This window comes from Lepus europaeus, chromosome 6 (assembly GCF_033115175.1).
Source record: "Lepus europaeus isolate LE1 chromosome 6, mLepTim1.pri, whole genome shotgun sequence".
NCBI classification, from domain to species: domain Eukaryota; kingdom Metazoa; phylum Chordata; class Mammalia; order Lagomorpha; family Leporidae; genus Lepus; species Lepus europaeus.
Window position 1 is genome coordinate 27,177,518 of NC_084832.1, and position 12,724 is coordinate 27,190,241.

A 12,724-nucleotide genomic window follows, 5' to 3' on the forward strand; every position below is an offset into this window, starting at 1 on the left:
GGTGTATTTCTTGTAGGCAAATAGATGGGTCTTGTTTTTAAATCTATTCAGTCTGTATTTTTTTATTTGGAGTACTTAAGCTGTTTACATTCAAAGTTATTAATGATAAGTAATGACTTGGCCCTGCCATTTTTCTGTAATATTCTGTAATATTCCTGCTACTTGCTTTAGACTTCCTTTGTACTTTTACTAGGAGATTTTCTGCCTTCAAAATCTTTCATAATGATGACTGTCATTTTCTGTTTCTGTGTTTAGTACATCCTTAAAAGTAATTTTTAATGCTGGACAAGAGGTGATAAATTCTTTCAACTATTATTTGTTTTGGAAGATCTTTATTTCCCTTTCATTCTTAAATGAGGCCTTTTCTGGGCAAACAGTTCTGGGTTGACAGTTTCTTTCTTTTAGGACTTGGATTATGGCTCTCTATTCTCTCCTACTCTGTGGTTTTCTGATGAGAAACCAGTTTTATTCTACTTGGGAAACATTGAAGATAATCTGGCTTTTCTATTGTGCTCATTTTAGATTCTTTTCATTATGTTTCACTGCTGGAAGTTTGAGTATACTGTGTCATGGTGAGGATCTTTCTTTGTCATGTCCATTATATGCTTATGTCTATGTGCTTCCTGTACTTGGATGTTCCTTTCTTTCTGTGTATTAGGGAAATTTTCTGCTTTTATATCTCAGAATAGGCCTTCTAATCAATTCTCTATTTCTATGGTACAGGAATCTTTAAGACACATATGTTTTTGGTTATTTGATAGTGTCCCATAAATCATAAATACTATTTTTCAAATTTTTTCTTCACTTCATTTTTTGTCTAATTGTGATATTCCCAATGATTTGTTCTAGCTCATTACAGTTTCATCCACCTCACCAAGTTTGTTTCTGAGACTTTCCACTCTATTTTATATTTGACAGATGAATTCTTTATTTCTAATATTGCAATTGATTTCTCTTTAATATCTCAATCTCTTGGCAAGATTTTCACTCATATTGTACATCATGAATTTGATACTCTGAGTTTCTGAGTAATTTAACATCATTCTTTTGTATACCTTTTCAGGCATTTCATCAATCTCTTCATCTTTACCTTCTAATGTTGAAGTGTTATGTTCCATTGGGGGAGTCATGTTGTTTTCCTTATTCTTTAGTCTTGTATTTCTGAATTTATTTACGTGCATTTGTGGGAACACCTGTTGATTTTCTCCTTTTATGGATTTTGTCTTTGAACTACACGTCTGTGGTTTAGTGGAGTTTCTGCTCTTTCAATGTATATCCAGAGTAATGATGTGGGTGAGCCTAGGAAGATCTATTTGGTCAGTGCTGGAGTGCAGAGTGAGAATCCAGGGTGACACCACAAATTGGGTGTGGTAGATCTCTACTGTCTTTAGTGGGGAGGGTATGATCCTGCCTGTTGGTATGAGCCCAACCTCACCTCCTCTCTTCAAAGTGACCAGTGCCTGAGGTTAGCCCACAGTGTATTCTACCCTCACCCACGTAGGCTCATGATTGCACAAAGGATCTATGTAGTCCTGTTTGAGCATGGAACCCTCTGCAATGACCCACTCCAGGCAGTCAATGAGCTCTGAACTCTGAAGGTAGACACAGTGACTTCCCAGATTCAGCTACACCTCATGCCCTATCAGGCCGTCACAGGATTCCCATAGTAACAGCATGCAAGGTTACCTCAGTTAGAGGGTGCAGAGTATCCAGTCTTAGCCAGGCAAGCATGTCCTGTCTACAGAAAAAGCAGATAAATGCTTCCAGAGCCAACTGCCTGTGAGTGCTCCACCTTGGCAATTTTAGCCTCAGAGCTTGTGAAAAATTGAAGGAATGAGAGCACCTCAGAGTCCTAAGTAGGTTTACAGCTCCTTGCTAATCCTTCTGCCCAGACTCTCAGCTAGTAGAGAACACAGATTTTTCCCTCTGGTAAAATTTCCTAGTTTCAAGTGTGTGAGAGATACGCTGCATCTTACTGACATTAAGACGATACGTTCTCCCTACTGATAGACAGGCACACTGTCGGGGTATGGGGAGAAAGAAATATGGGTTTCCTTCACTAGATTAGGTGGGTACCCTGCCCTCTACCCCCTGCTAGGACTCCAAATGGGACTCATTTCAGTGTGATTCACAAGGGATTAGACATTCTCTGTGCTTGTTAACAGCAGATATTTTGAAAGGTGGGAATAAAAACTGAAGTAAAAATGTGGTGGACAGGGGCGGAGCCAAGATGGCGGATAGTGAGGACGTGCGCCTTAGTTTGGGAAAATAAAGTTTCATAAAAGTGGAATTATTGTAGCCTCAGGAAAAGACTCAAGAAAAAAACTGCAGAGGAAACGTTTCCGGATCTAGTGGATGTGACACAGAGGACCTACAGGGAGCCCACCGCGTGGAAACCCAACCGCGGGAGACGAGCCGAGCTGCGGGAGACGAGCCACAGAATCTCGCCAGCGCGGGAACCAACGGGAGCTCAATTCACAATAGCTAAGACCTGGAACCAACCCAAATGCCCATCAACAGTAGACTGGATAAAGAAATTATGGGACATGTACTCCATAGAATACTATATAGCAGTAAGGAACAATGAAACCCAGTCATTTGCAACAAGATGGAGGAATCTAGAAAACATCATGCTGAGTGAATTAAGCCAGTCCCAAAGAGACAAATATCATTTGTTTTCCCTGATCGGTGACAACTGAGCACCAAAGGGGAAACCTGTTGAAGTGAAATGGACACTATAAGAAACAATGACGTGATCAGCTCTTGTCCTGACTTTAGATGTACAATGTAATACTTTATCTTTTTTAGTATTTGTTGTTGTTGTTCTAGTACTAGTGGTTGAACTCTGTAATTAACACACAATTATTCTTAGGTGTTGAAATTTTAACTGAAAAGTGATCCCTGTTAAATTTAAGAGAGGAAAAAGAGAGGGAGGAGATGCACAATTTGGGACATGCACAATCAGACTTGCCCCAAATGATGGAGTTAGAAATGTGCCAGGGGATTCCAATACAATTCCATCAAGGTGGCATGTACCAATGCCATCTCACTAGTCCAAGTGATCAATTTCAGTTCACATTCAATGGCTCTGATAGGTCTAAGAGTCAAAGAGATCACACAAACAAGACCAGTGTCTGCTAATACTAACTGATAGAATTAAAAAGGGAGAGAAGGATCCAACATGGGAAGTGGGATACACAGCAGACTCATAGAATGGCAGATGTCCTAAACAACACTCTGGCCTCAGAATCAGCCCTTAAGGCATTCAGATCTGGCGGAAGAGCCCATGAGAGTATTGTAGGCATGGAAAGACAAGACACCATGGAAAAGAAAAAATAAAAAGAAGACCTAAATGAAAGATCTCTGTGAGTGAGATCCCAGTGGAAAGAACGGGGCCATCAAAGAAGGAGGTACCTTTCTCTGAAGGGAGGAGAGAACTTCCACTTTGACTATGACCCTAGCGGAATAAGATCAAAGTCAGCGAACTCTAAAGGCTTCCATAGCCCTGGCAACTCATGACTAGAGCCTAGGGAGATTACTGACGCCATGAACAGGAGTGTCAAATTGTTAAGTCAGCAACAGAAGTCACTGTGTACTTACATCCCATGTGGGAACTGTCCTTAATGTGTTGTCTAATGTGCAGTGATGCTATAACTAGTACTGAAACAGTATTTTTACACTTTGTGTTTCTGCGTGGGTACAAACTGATGAGATCTTTACTAATTATATACTGAATCGATCTTCTGTATATAAAGATAATTGGAAATGAAAAAAAAAAAACCTGGTGTTAAATTGGAAATGGCATAGAAAATTAATTAATTTTTAAAAAAAATATTATGTAGGATCTCTGTCTTTAATGTGCTGTACACTCTTATTTAATGCTATAACTAGTACTCCAACAGTATTTTTTTTCACTTTGTGTTGCTATATGGGGGCAAACTGTTGAAATCGTTACCTAATATATACTAAACTGATCTTCTGTATATAAAGAGAATTGAAAATGAATCATGATGTGATTGGAAGTGGAGAGGGAGTGGGAAAGGGGAGGGTTGTGGGTGGGAGGGAAGTTTTGGGAGGGGGAAGCCATTATAACCCATAAGCTGTACTTTGCAAATTTATATTCATTAAATAAAAGTTTAATTAAAAAAAATGTGGTGGACATTGATTAAATGCCCTGGTTCAGAGAACAATGATTGTTCATGTTAAAAAATGATAATTAGATATCATCAAAGTCATTCTTAAGCCAACAGAGATAATTTTTTTTCATATTACATATCAGGTGAAAGAAATGTTTACTATTCTGAATGTACAGAGAATTCACAAAGTAATTTTGCTGTGTGAAAAAATCTAGCCACTAGCTTATATAAAATGTGATTCCATGCGCTAAATGTTACCATCTATGGATAAAGAACATTGAGAAGGACATGTTACAGAATAATTTACATCTTTAAGATGTTAATTATTTTTAAGAATTATTTTTAAGAATTTTCCTAAGATACACTCCAAGAAAATGGGGAAGGAAGAACATCTGGGATGTCTGAGAAAGTGAAAACCAAATCCAAGAGATGCACAAATGGAAATTCAAGGTTGTCAGAGTGAGTTAAGGAAAATAATTTTGTCAGGAAAGAATCTCGAGAGAGAGAAGGTGTGTTTGCAAGTGTGGAGACAGGAAGATGTAAGATAAACCTAATGATATTGAGAAATGAAGTTAAATCTCCACCTTAAATATTGAGGGCTAAAGAAATGAAAAATTTAATATTAAAATATATTAAGTCAAATTCAATCAATAAATGAGCTAAACACCAAAATACAAATATCAAGCACTGAGAAAAGTGGATGAGGCAGACATGATGCTGTAATTTTTCTAAATACACATATTTTATTTAGGATCATAAAATATTTTACATTTTTATCCATAATAGCCTATAACTATAGTATTTATTAATACAGGTAAATATCCAAAATATCTTGAAATAAAATGATTTCAGAAATTACATCTAGGAGAACAATTGAGGATGTAGAAGGTGAAAGCAGGAGACAACTGTTCTTCCATATAAACTGTATGTTCAATTGCATCTGTTTCTGCGTTACTCTGAAAAATATAACAATGCTAAAAATCAACTACTATTAACTATTTTATTTTTAAATTGCAACCAATACCAGATGACTACTTAATTGGCATATTTATGTCATACGCAGCCATCTTATTAAAAACAGCTCTTGAAACAATTTGATTATATTTGCCCGCTCAGTCATCCATGGACATCTGAATTCATTCAATTCATGGAGTTCGCAGTTAAACTTCAACAGAAGGCAGTAAGTCATTGCTCTCTCTGATCAAATATGGTAATCTCTTTCTCCAAAGTTCACTTCAGAACAGGCAGAATTCAGTGCCACTTAATATTTGGATCTTCAACTCCTGAAGGTCAAAAGCAGTAGCAGACAGTGATAACAAAGCTTCCTGCTGCCCTACAGAAAGACATGGTGATAATTCATCTGTTTATTTTTTCTGATTTCTGTATTTCTCACAAGTAGTTCCCAAAGCTATATTTTATACTTTTTCGCAGTTTCCAGTGGAACTTAAGATTTTTGTAGCAAAACAAATGTACTAGGGAGCATAAGAAATAAATTAAAATAGCTTTTTATTTTTCCCAGTGTGGGAAGCCTCAGAAAATGAATTCATCCAAACATCAAGTTCTGACTTATTTGTGCTTCCTTGTTATTGACTGATATCATGTGTCTTCTGGGAATTGTGTAAGTCAGAAGTTCAGGAAAGACCACAACCCTGAAAACAATAACAACTTCTTGCCTGTGAATCCAAATCAAAACACCAAACACTAGCATTCAGTTCCCTCCGTCTACCAGGCTCACTTTAGCCACATGGCCTCATCATTCTTTTTGAATTTCATTTGACTCACTAAACATTTATTTACATGCTAGCTTAACCTCACTGTTCCCAAGGCTTTCCATATAGTGGTTTATTCCTGAGTAAACCATAAAGATAAAGTATTTTCCATATTTTAGATTTCACAAGAATATCCTCAATGTTTTCTTTACTGGTCAAAGAGAGCTTATCCATGCTACCTGCATTAAACAGTGCTGAATTAATTCCTTAGGTGGCCAAAAAAACCCAGACGATCAAAATCTTTAAACTCTATCCCCACTTTTCCCCATGACAGACTACTCATCTACTGCAGATGATATTCAAAAACACTCTGCAATCCTAATGGATATTAATAATTTTTGTTTTACATTGTTGTTATATATAGTTGTATTTTTGCTACAATGGTGTAATTACATATATGTACATTAGATGAAATGTCACATTGTTTTATTCATACACAGAATGTGTTTTCATAAAAACCAAATGCCTCCAATAGCCAGTGAAGTCTCAATTTGTAAAGCAAGGGAGTGTTACCGTACTTTATCATATCTAAGGTATTATTAGTGCAAGTTATGCCATTATTTTATATTACATTAAGAAATTTCATGCTGCCAACTATAAAATGTGATAAAATAATTAATATTATTTAAAATATTTACTTTATTGAAAAAGCTATTGACAAGCTTAAATGTTATATCAAATATCTAGTTCATATATAAAAATGTTAATAAATAATGATTAAAAATAAAGATTCTTGAAATGTTTTCTCATTTATTATCTCTCAATGTTTTTGCAGCTTGGTGTTGCACATTTTCATGTTTTTTTCCATATCACTGTCTATTAAGAATGTTGGTAACCGAGAATTTCTTTTTATTTTAAAGATTTATTTTATTTATTTGAAAGACAGCCTTACAGAGAGAGAGAGAGAGATACAGAGAGAAAGAGAGAGGTCTTCCATCTGATAGTTCACTCCACAGATGGTCTCAATGGCCAGAGCTGAGCCGATCCAAAGCCAGGAGCCAGGAACTTCTTCCAGGTCTCCCACATGGATGCAGGGACCCAAGGACTTGGTCCATCCTCTACTGCTATCCCAGGTCATAGCAGAGAGCCAGATCAGAAGTGGAGCAGCCGAGACTAGAATTGGTGCACATATGTGATGCCAGCACTGCAGGCCAGGGCTTTAATCCTCTGTGCCATAGCACTAGCCCCTGAGAATTTCTTAAAATGACACTTAACATTGCTGTCCGAGATTTTCGTTCAAATCACTGCATTCAACTCTGTAAATCTTGATTCCATCACATTCTTGCTCTTTCTAGAATATCTAATCAGGTTTTCACTCAACTAGGTATCTTATTACCTCAAGTATCCCTAAGTAGTTTTGTTGAATGATACTCTGAGGAGTTGCTCTTGTCTGGCTACGCTACCTGGAGTTCAAACCAGTCTACTTCTACAGGCAATAGCAGCAAATCAACCGGCTGACTCCCAACAGCATTTGAAAATGTCCCATTCACTTTCAAAAATGCTTCTATGTGACAAAATATCCATACTAGAATGAAAAGCATGTAGACAAATAAATAGTATACATTGTTAAAGTGGATAGTATATTGAAAATCAAAAGATCTATAAGGGTGGATAGATAAAATGGGTCGTTTTTATTTATTTATTTGACAGGTAGAGTTACAGACAGTGAGAGAGAGAGACAAAGAGAAAGCTCTTTCTTCCATTGGTTCACCCCCCAAATGGCCGCCATGGCCGGAAATGCACCAATCCAAAGCCAGGAGCCAAGTGCTTCCTCCTGGTCTCCCATGCAGGTGCAGGAGCTCAAGCACTCGGGCCATCCTCCACTGCTCTCCCGGGCCACAACAGAGAGCTGGACTGGAAGAGAAGCAACCGGGACTAGAACCTGGCGCCCATATGGGATGCTGGCACCACAGGTGGAGGATCAACCAAGTAAGCCACGGTGCCAGTCCCAAGGGTCTTTCTTTCTTTCTTTTTTTTTTTTTTTTTTGACAGGCAGAGTGGACAGTGAGAGAGAGAGAGAGACAGAGAGAAAGGTCTTCCTTTTGCCGTTGGTTCACCCTCCAATGGCCGCCGCAGTAGCGCGCTGCGGCCGGCGCACCGTGCTGATCCAAAACCAGGAGCCAGGTGCTTCTCCTGGTCTCCCATGGGGTGCAGAGCCCAAACACTTGGGCCATCCTCCACTGCACTCCCTGGCCACAGCAGAGAGCTGGCCTGGAAGAGGGGCAACCGGGACAGGATCGGTGCCCCGACCGGGACTAGAACCCGGTGTGCCGGCGCCGCAAGGCGGAGGATTAGCCTGTTGAGCCAAGGCGCCGGCCTCTTTTTTTTTTTTTTTTAAATAGCATTTAATCTCTTAAAGAAATTACATTAGATCCAAATGTATATAGTAGGCTTCATGTTCACAGTTATTCTTCTTTACACCATGAGTATATCAAGAAAAGTTAAAAAAAAATGCAAGTAAAGCAGTACTACTTTATGAAGATCATCTGCTCCTTCACAATTCAATCTTGACGTATCTAGGTTGTTGTTTGACTTTATGGTTTGATCAATAGTTTGATGTCCCCCACAAGCCCATGTGTTAAGAATTGATCTCCAATGTCTGACATTAAAGGTGAATGCCTTAATATTAATAGGTCATGTATTAAGGGAATAGACTTGAACTAATTATGGCTTATGGGAGGTAGTCCATTGGGAGGACTTTAGATTGTAGGAACATGGCCCTACAGGAAGGTTTTCATGAGAGAACTGGTTATGTAAGCTGAGTTCAGACCAGATTTTCTGTTTCCTGGCTCATAGTGAGATTGTCTCTCTGCCCTCCTCCAGTTTCTCCAGATGCCTAAACCAAGGGTACATCTTGGACTTGAACTTGCAAAATTGCAATCCAAATTAAACCTTGATCATTTCTAATTTGATTCGCTCAGGTAATTTAGTGGTGATAATGAAAAGCTGATGAATGCATCATGTTACTTCTGCCTTACTTTCTAATATTAAAACTTTTTAAAGATAAAAAATACAACCACAATTTGCTATATGATTTCACTTCATGAATAATTTATTAAAACACTAACAAAAGTATTCATTAATATTGTTTGCATGTATGCTTTTGTGTAATTTAATTATCTGTTGCTGCTTAATGATTTATATCCTTGTTTAACATCTTGAAAATGCAACCATTTATTATATCTCAATTTCTATTATCAGGAGTCCAGTTTGGCTTAGCTGGATTCTATTTCATATTCTCTTTGGATGCTACATTAAACCATCAGCTGGATCAACAGCTTTATCTAAGATCCAGCCCCTATGGCCATTGGCAAAAATGGCCATATGAGCTGTTGCTCCATAAGGTTGCTTCAGAACATGAGAACCAACATCTCTCAGGAAATTAAGAGACAGTGAAAGTATCACTCAAGGTCAAAATTAAAGTCATTTTTCAAGTTACTCTGTAAATTACATTCAATATTTGTGCCATATTCTATTTGTGAATACTAGGAGTTAGGGTCATTAAAGTCGTTTTAGTAACTATCACCCACAAAGACCTTGGCTCACTTGGTTAATCCTCTGCCTGCAGCGTCGGCATCCTATATGGGTGCCGGGTTCTAGTCCTGGTTGCTCCTCTTCCAGTCCCTATCTGTGCTGTGGCCCGGGAGTGCAGTGGAGGATGGCCCAAGTGCTTGGGTCCCTGCACCCACATAGGAGACCGGGAAGAAGCACATGGCTCCTGGCTTTGGATTGGCGCAGCGCCTGCCGTAGCGGCCATTTGGGGAGTGAACCAACATAAGGAAGACCTTTCTCTCTGTCTCTCTCTCACAGTCTATAACTCTGTCTGCCAAATAAATAAATAAACAAATAAGAAAACAGATAATTAAATTCCATGATCCATTCCTTTGTTTATTTACTCCTAAACATTTATTGAATTACTACTATATCCCAGGTATTAAACATGTCATTGAAGTTTCAATCCTTAAACAAAAGAGAATGATCAGTAGAAATCCATTAAGGTGTAAAGTACAGAATGTTTTGAAAGATACATCCTACTTAGTAGTACTAATTAGTATGTTAGTAAGTAGTGAGACAGTTAGGTTGTCAAGTCAAGAATAAGTAAAATAGTGAGAGTAATTCTGGCAATTGTAAATATTTGATACTGCCTGGGAATATGGCTAAATGCATGGTCACTGGAAATGTTTTTCGCATAGAGAAGAAAATATAAATCCTTCTATACTGATTTTAAAAACTTACCAATTATCATTTGAACAATTCAAAAATAACCATAGGAGAATAACAAGATTAATATTCTAGAAAGTCTTTATGATCATAATGTTGATTTGGTTTCATAGGGAAAAATGCTAGAAACAAGAATATTATTTCTATAAAGTTACCAGGATGGTCAAAGTGAGAGACAACTAAATCATTCCAGGAGGTAGTATCTGGGAACTATATATTCAGTAATTACTTCTGAGGTATAATAAAGGGATATAACCCTCAATTGAATGTGTTGGGGATATGCAGGCCGTAATCAGCACTGAAATACATCCAGGAAAGAAGGCACATGATTTAAAGTTATAAGAAACTCATCAGTGGGGTGTTTGGTGAAGTGATTAAGGCACCTCTTAGAATGTCAACATCACATATCAGAATGCTTATGTTCAAATTTGGGCTCTGTGCCCAATTCCATGATCCTGCTAATGTGCACCCAGGGAGACAATAGGTGGTGACTTATCTAGTTACATCCCTGTCAAACAAATGACAAATGTAATCTTGCCTTTCAAAGAAATAATTCAATCTTATAAGACACTCCTTCCTTCTACATTGTACTGCAATGGATTGCTGTGTTGACAAATTAGCTATACATTTTTTCATATGAATTATTATAGATATATTCCACAATTTAGTGCTGTTAGGTAAATGGAAAGTTTAGACACACAGCCAATTTTGACAAGTCATGCATGACTTTGACTATAACATTATTTTCTTGATAGCTGCTGATTATTTTGGTTTATTTTTATGAGTGTACAGTGTGCCTGATGAGGATGGTCATAGTTATGGTTTCTGCAATCATGGTTTGTCTATATCCACAGAAGGAATCTAATACAGTCAGATCAAGGTACATTTCCAACTAAACTTGAAGGTAAAGATTTTTTGCATTCTGCTATTCAAATTTTGTCTTTCCTTGTACTCTGGGGAATAAATTTTAAATACTGCAATGTTTGAGATTCTTTGCTCTATTAGAGTGATTATTTTATTCTTGATTAGTAGTCTTAGGTGTTTACCAGCTTATGATAAGATAGCACTTAAAAATCTGAATTCTGTTAGACATGAGATCATCATGAAATTTCAGTCCTCTTTGTAATGATGTCTGCTTTGGTATGTCAAAAGACAGGTGAAAATTTTTTCCTTTTGTGGTTTGCATTCAACATGTTGGACTTTGCATTCTGTTTCTATCAAAGACACTAACCAAATCATACATCTGCAAATATATCAGGTTTTTTACAGAGTTCTGCCAGTTCTACTGCAATTCCAGCAAGTCTCTGTATATGATTATCTAACATGCATGTTTATTGTAGATCTTGCTGAACATCACCTAACCTAAATCCTGTGCTTCTTATACTGGGCAAAATGTCCAAGTAAGCCATTAGTGGCATTAAAGGATTTGTCTTCCAATATATAAGCACCTAATGGTATCAAATATCTGAGTCAATAAAACAAGACTGTAAGTTTTTGAAGGATACATTTGATTTTTGTGTCCCAGGGACAAACACCTTTAAGAGGAGATCTAGACATTAGTAGATTACCTCATTATGGAAAACCCCCTTACTTTTCTGTTATTACGCTCAACCCAGAAGATCAATTGGATATATCCTAGATAAACCAGAATTTGAGTTTTGATGTGTCTTGTCTCAAATCAATGTTGTTGGATGAACCATCCTACAATTTCAATTCTTGTGTGTGCATTTCAGATCTCTAATTGACAATGCATACCTCATGTGGTTCTTCAGTGTCTTTCATGGCATCATGCATGAAAAGAGTATTTATTCTGTCAAGAATTTTTTTTTTTTTTTTTTTTTTTTTTTTTTTTTTTTTTTTTTTTTTTTTTTTTACAGGCAGAGTGGACAGTGAGAGAGAGAGACAGAGAGAAAGGTCTTCCTTTTGCCTTTGGTTCACCCTCCAATGGCTGCCGCGGTAGGCGCGCTGCGGCCAGCGCACCGTGCTGATCCAAAACCAGGAGCCAGGTGCTTCTCCTGGTCTCCCATGGGGTGCAGGGCCCAAAGACTTGGGCCATCCTCCACTGCACTCCCTGGCCACAGCAGAGAGCTGGCCTGGAAGAGGGGCAACCGGGACAGGATCGGTGCCCCAACCGGGACTAGAACCCGGTGTGCCGGCGCCGCAAGGCGGAGGATTAGCCTGTTGAGCCACGGCGCCGGCCCTGTCAAGAATTTGTCACTGATGAGTGTAAGAGAAGGTGAATAAGAAGCAAAATGGACATTAAGTTTGGATGGGACTAGTTTAGATATCAGTACTATTATTTTTTGAGCATTAAGTGGCGCAAGCATCTTTTGTTTGCTCTAAGTTCTAAACTTACTTTGGTTCCTTTGTTGAATTTAAAATAATTTCAAAGGCATTTGCATTGTCCCAGTCTGAGCAACATAGGCTCTACTATGGACTGGTGTAGAGTTGATCCCCTTGTTTTATGATGGGTGGGATGATCCAATCATTCAATAAACTTTTTTCATGTATTTTACTGTCTGTTTTTAGACCTTCCCTTTTTTCTGTGTTAATTTCCCCAATACATTGCTGCTGAAATGACTCTGGTATGCTCACACT

The 12,724-nt window shown here is 37.9% G+C and overlaps 1 protein-coding gene across 1 annotated transcript in view; it reads right to left on the reverse strand.

Annotated features, from left to right (window-relative positions):
• LOC133762049 (SNRPN upstream reading frame protein-like) overlaps positions 1 to 1,130 on the reverse strand; it is a 42,267-nt gene extending 41,137 nt beyond the window's left edge. Inside the window, exon 1 of the mRNA XM_062195158.1 lies at positions 1,056 to 1,130. Coding sequence (XP_062051142.1) covers positions 1,056 to 1,130 — 75 coding nt within the window. The remainder of the gene's footprint in view (positions 1 to 1,055) is intronic.
• Between the last annotated feature and the right edge of the window lie 11,594 nt (positions 1,131 to 12,724).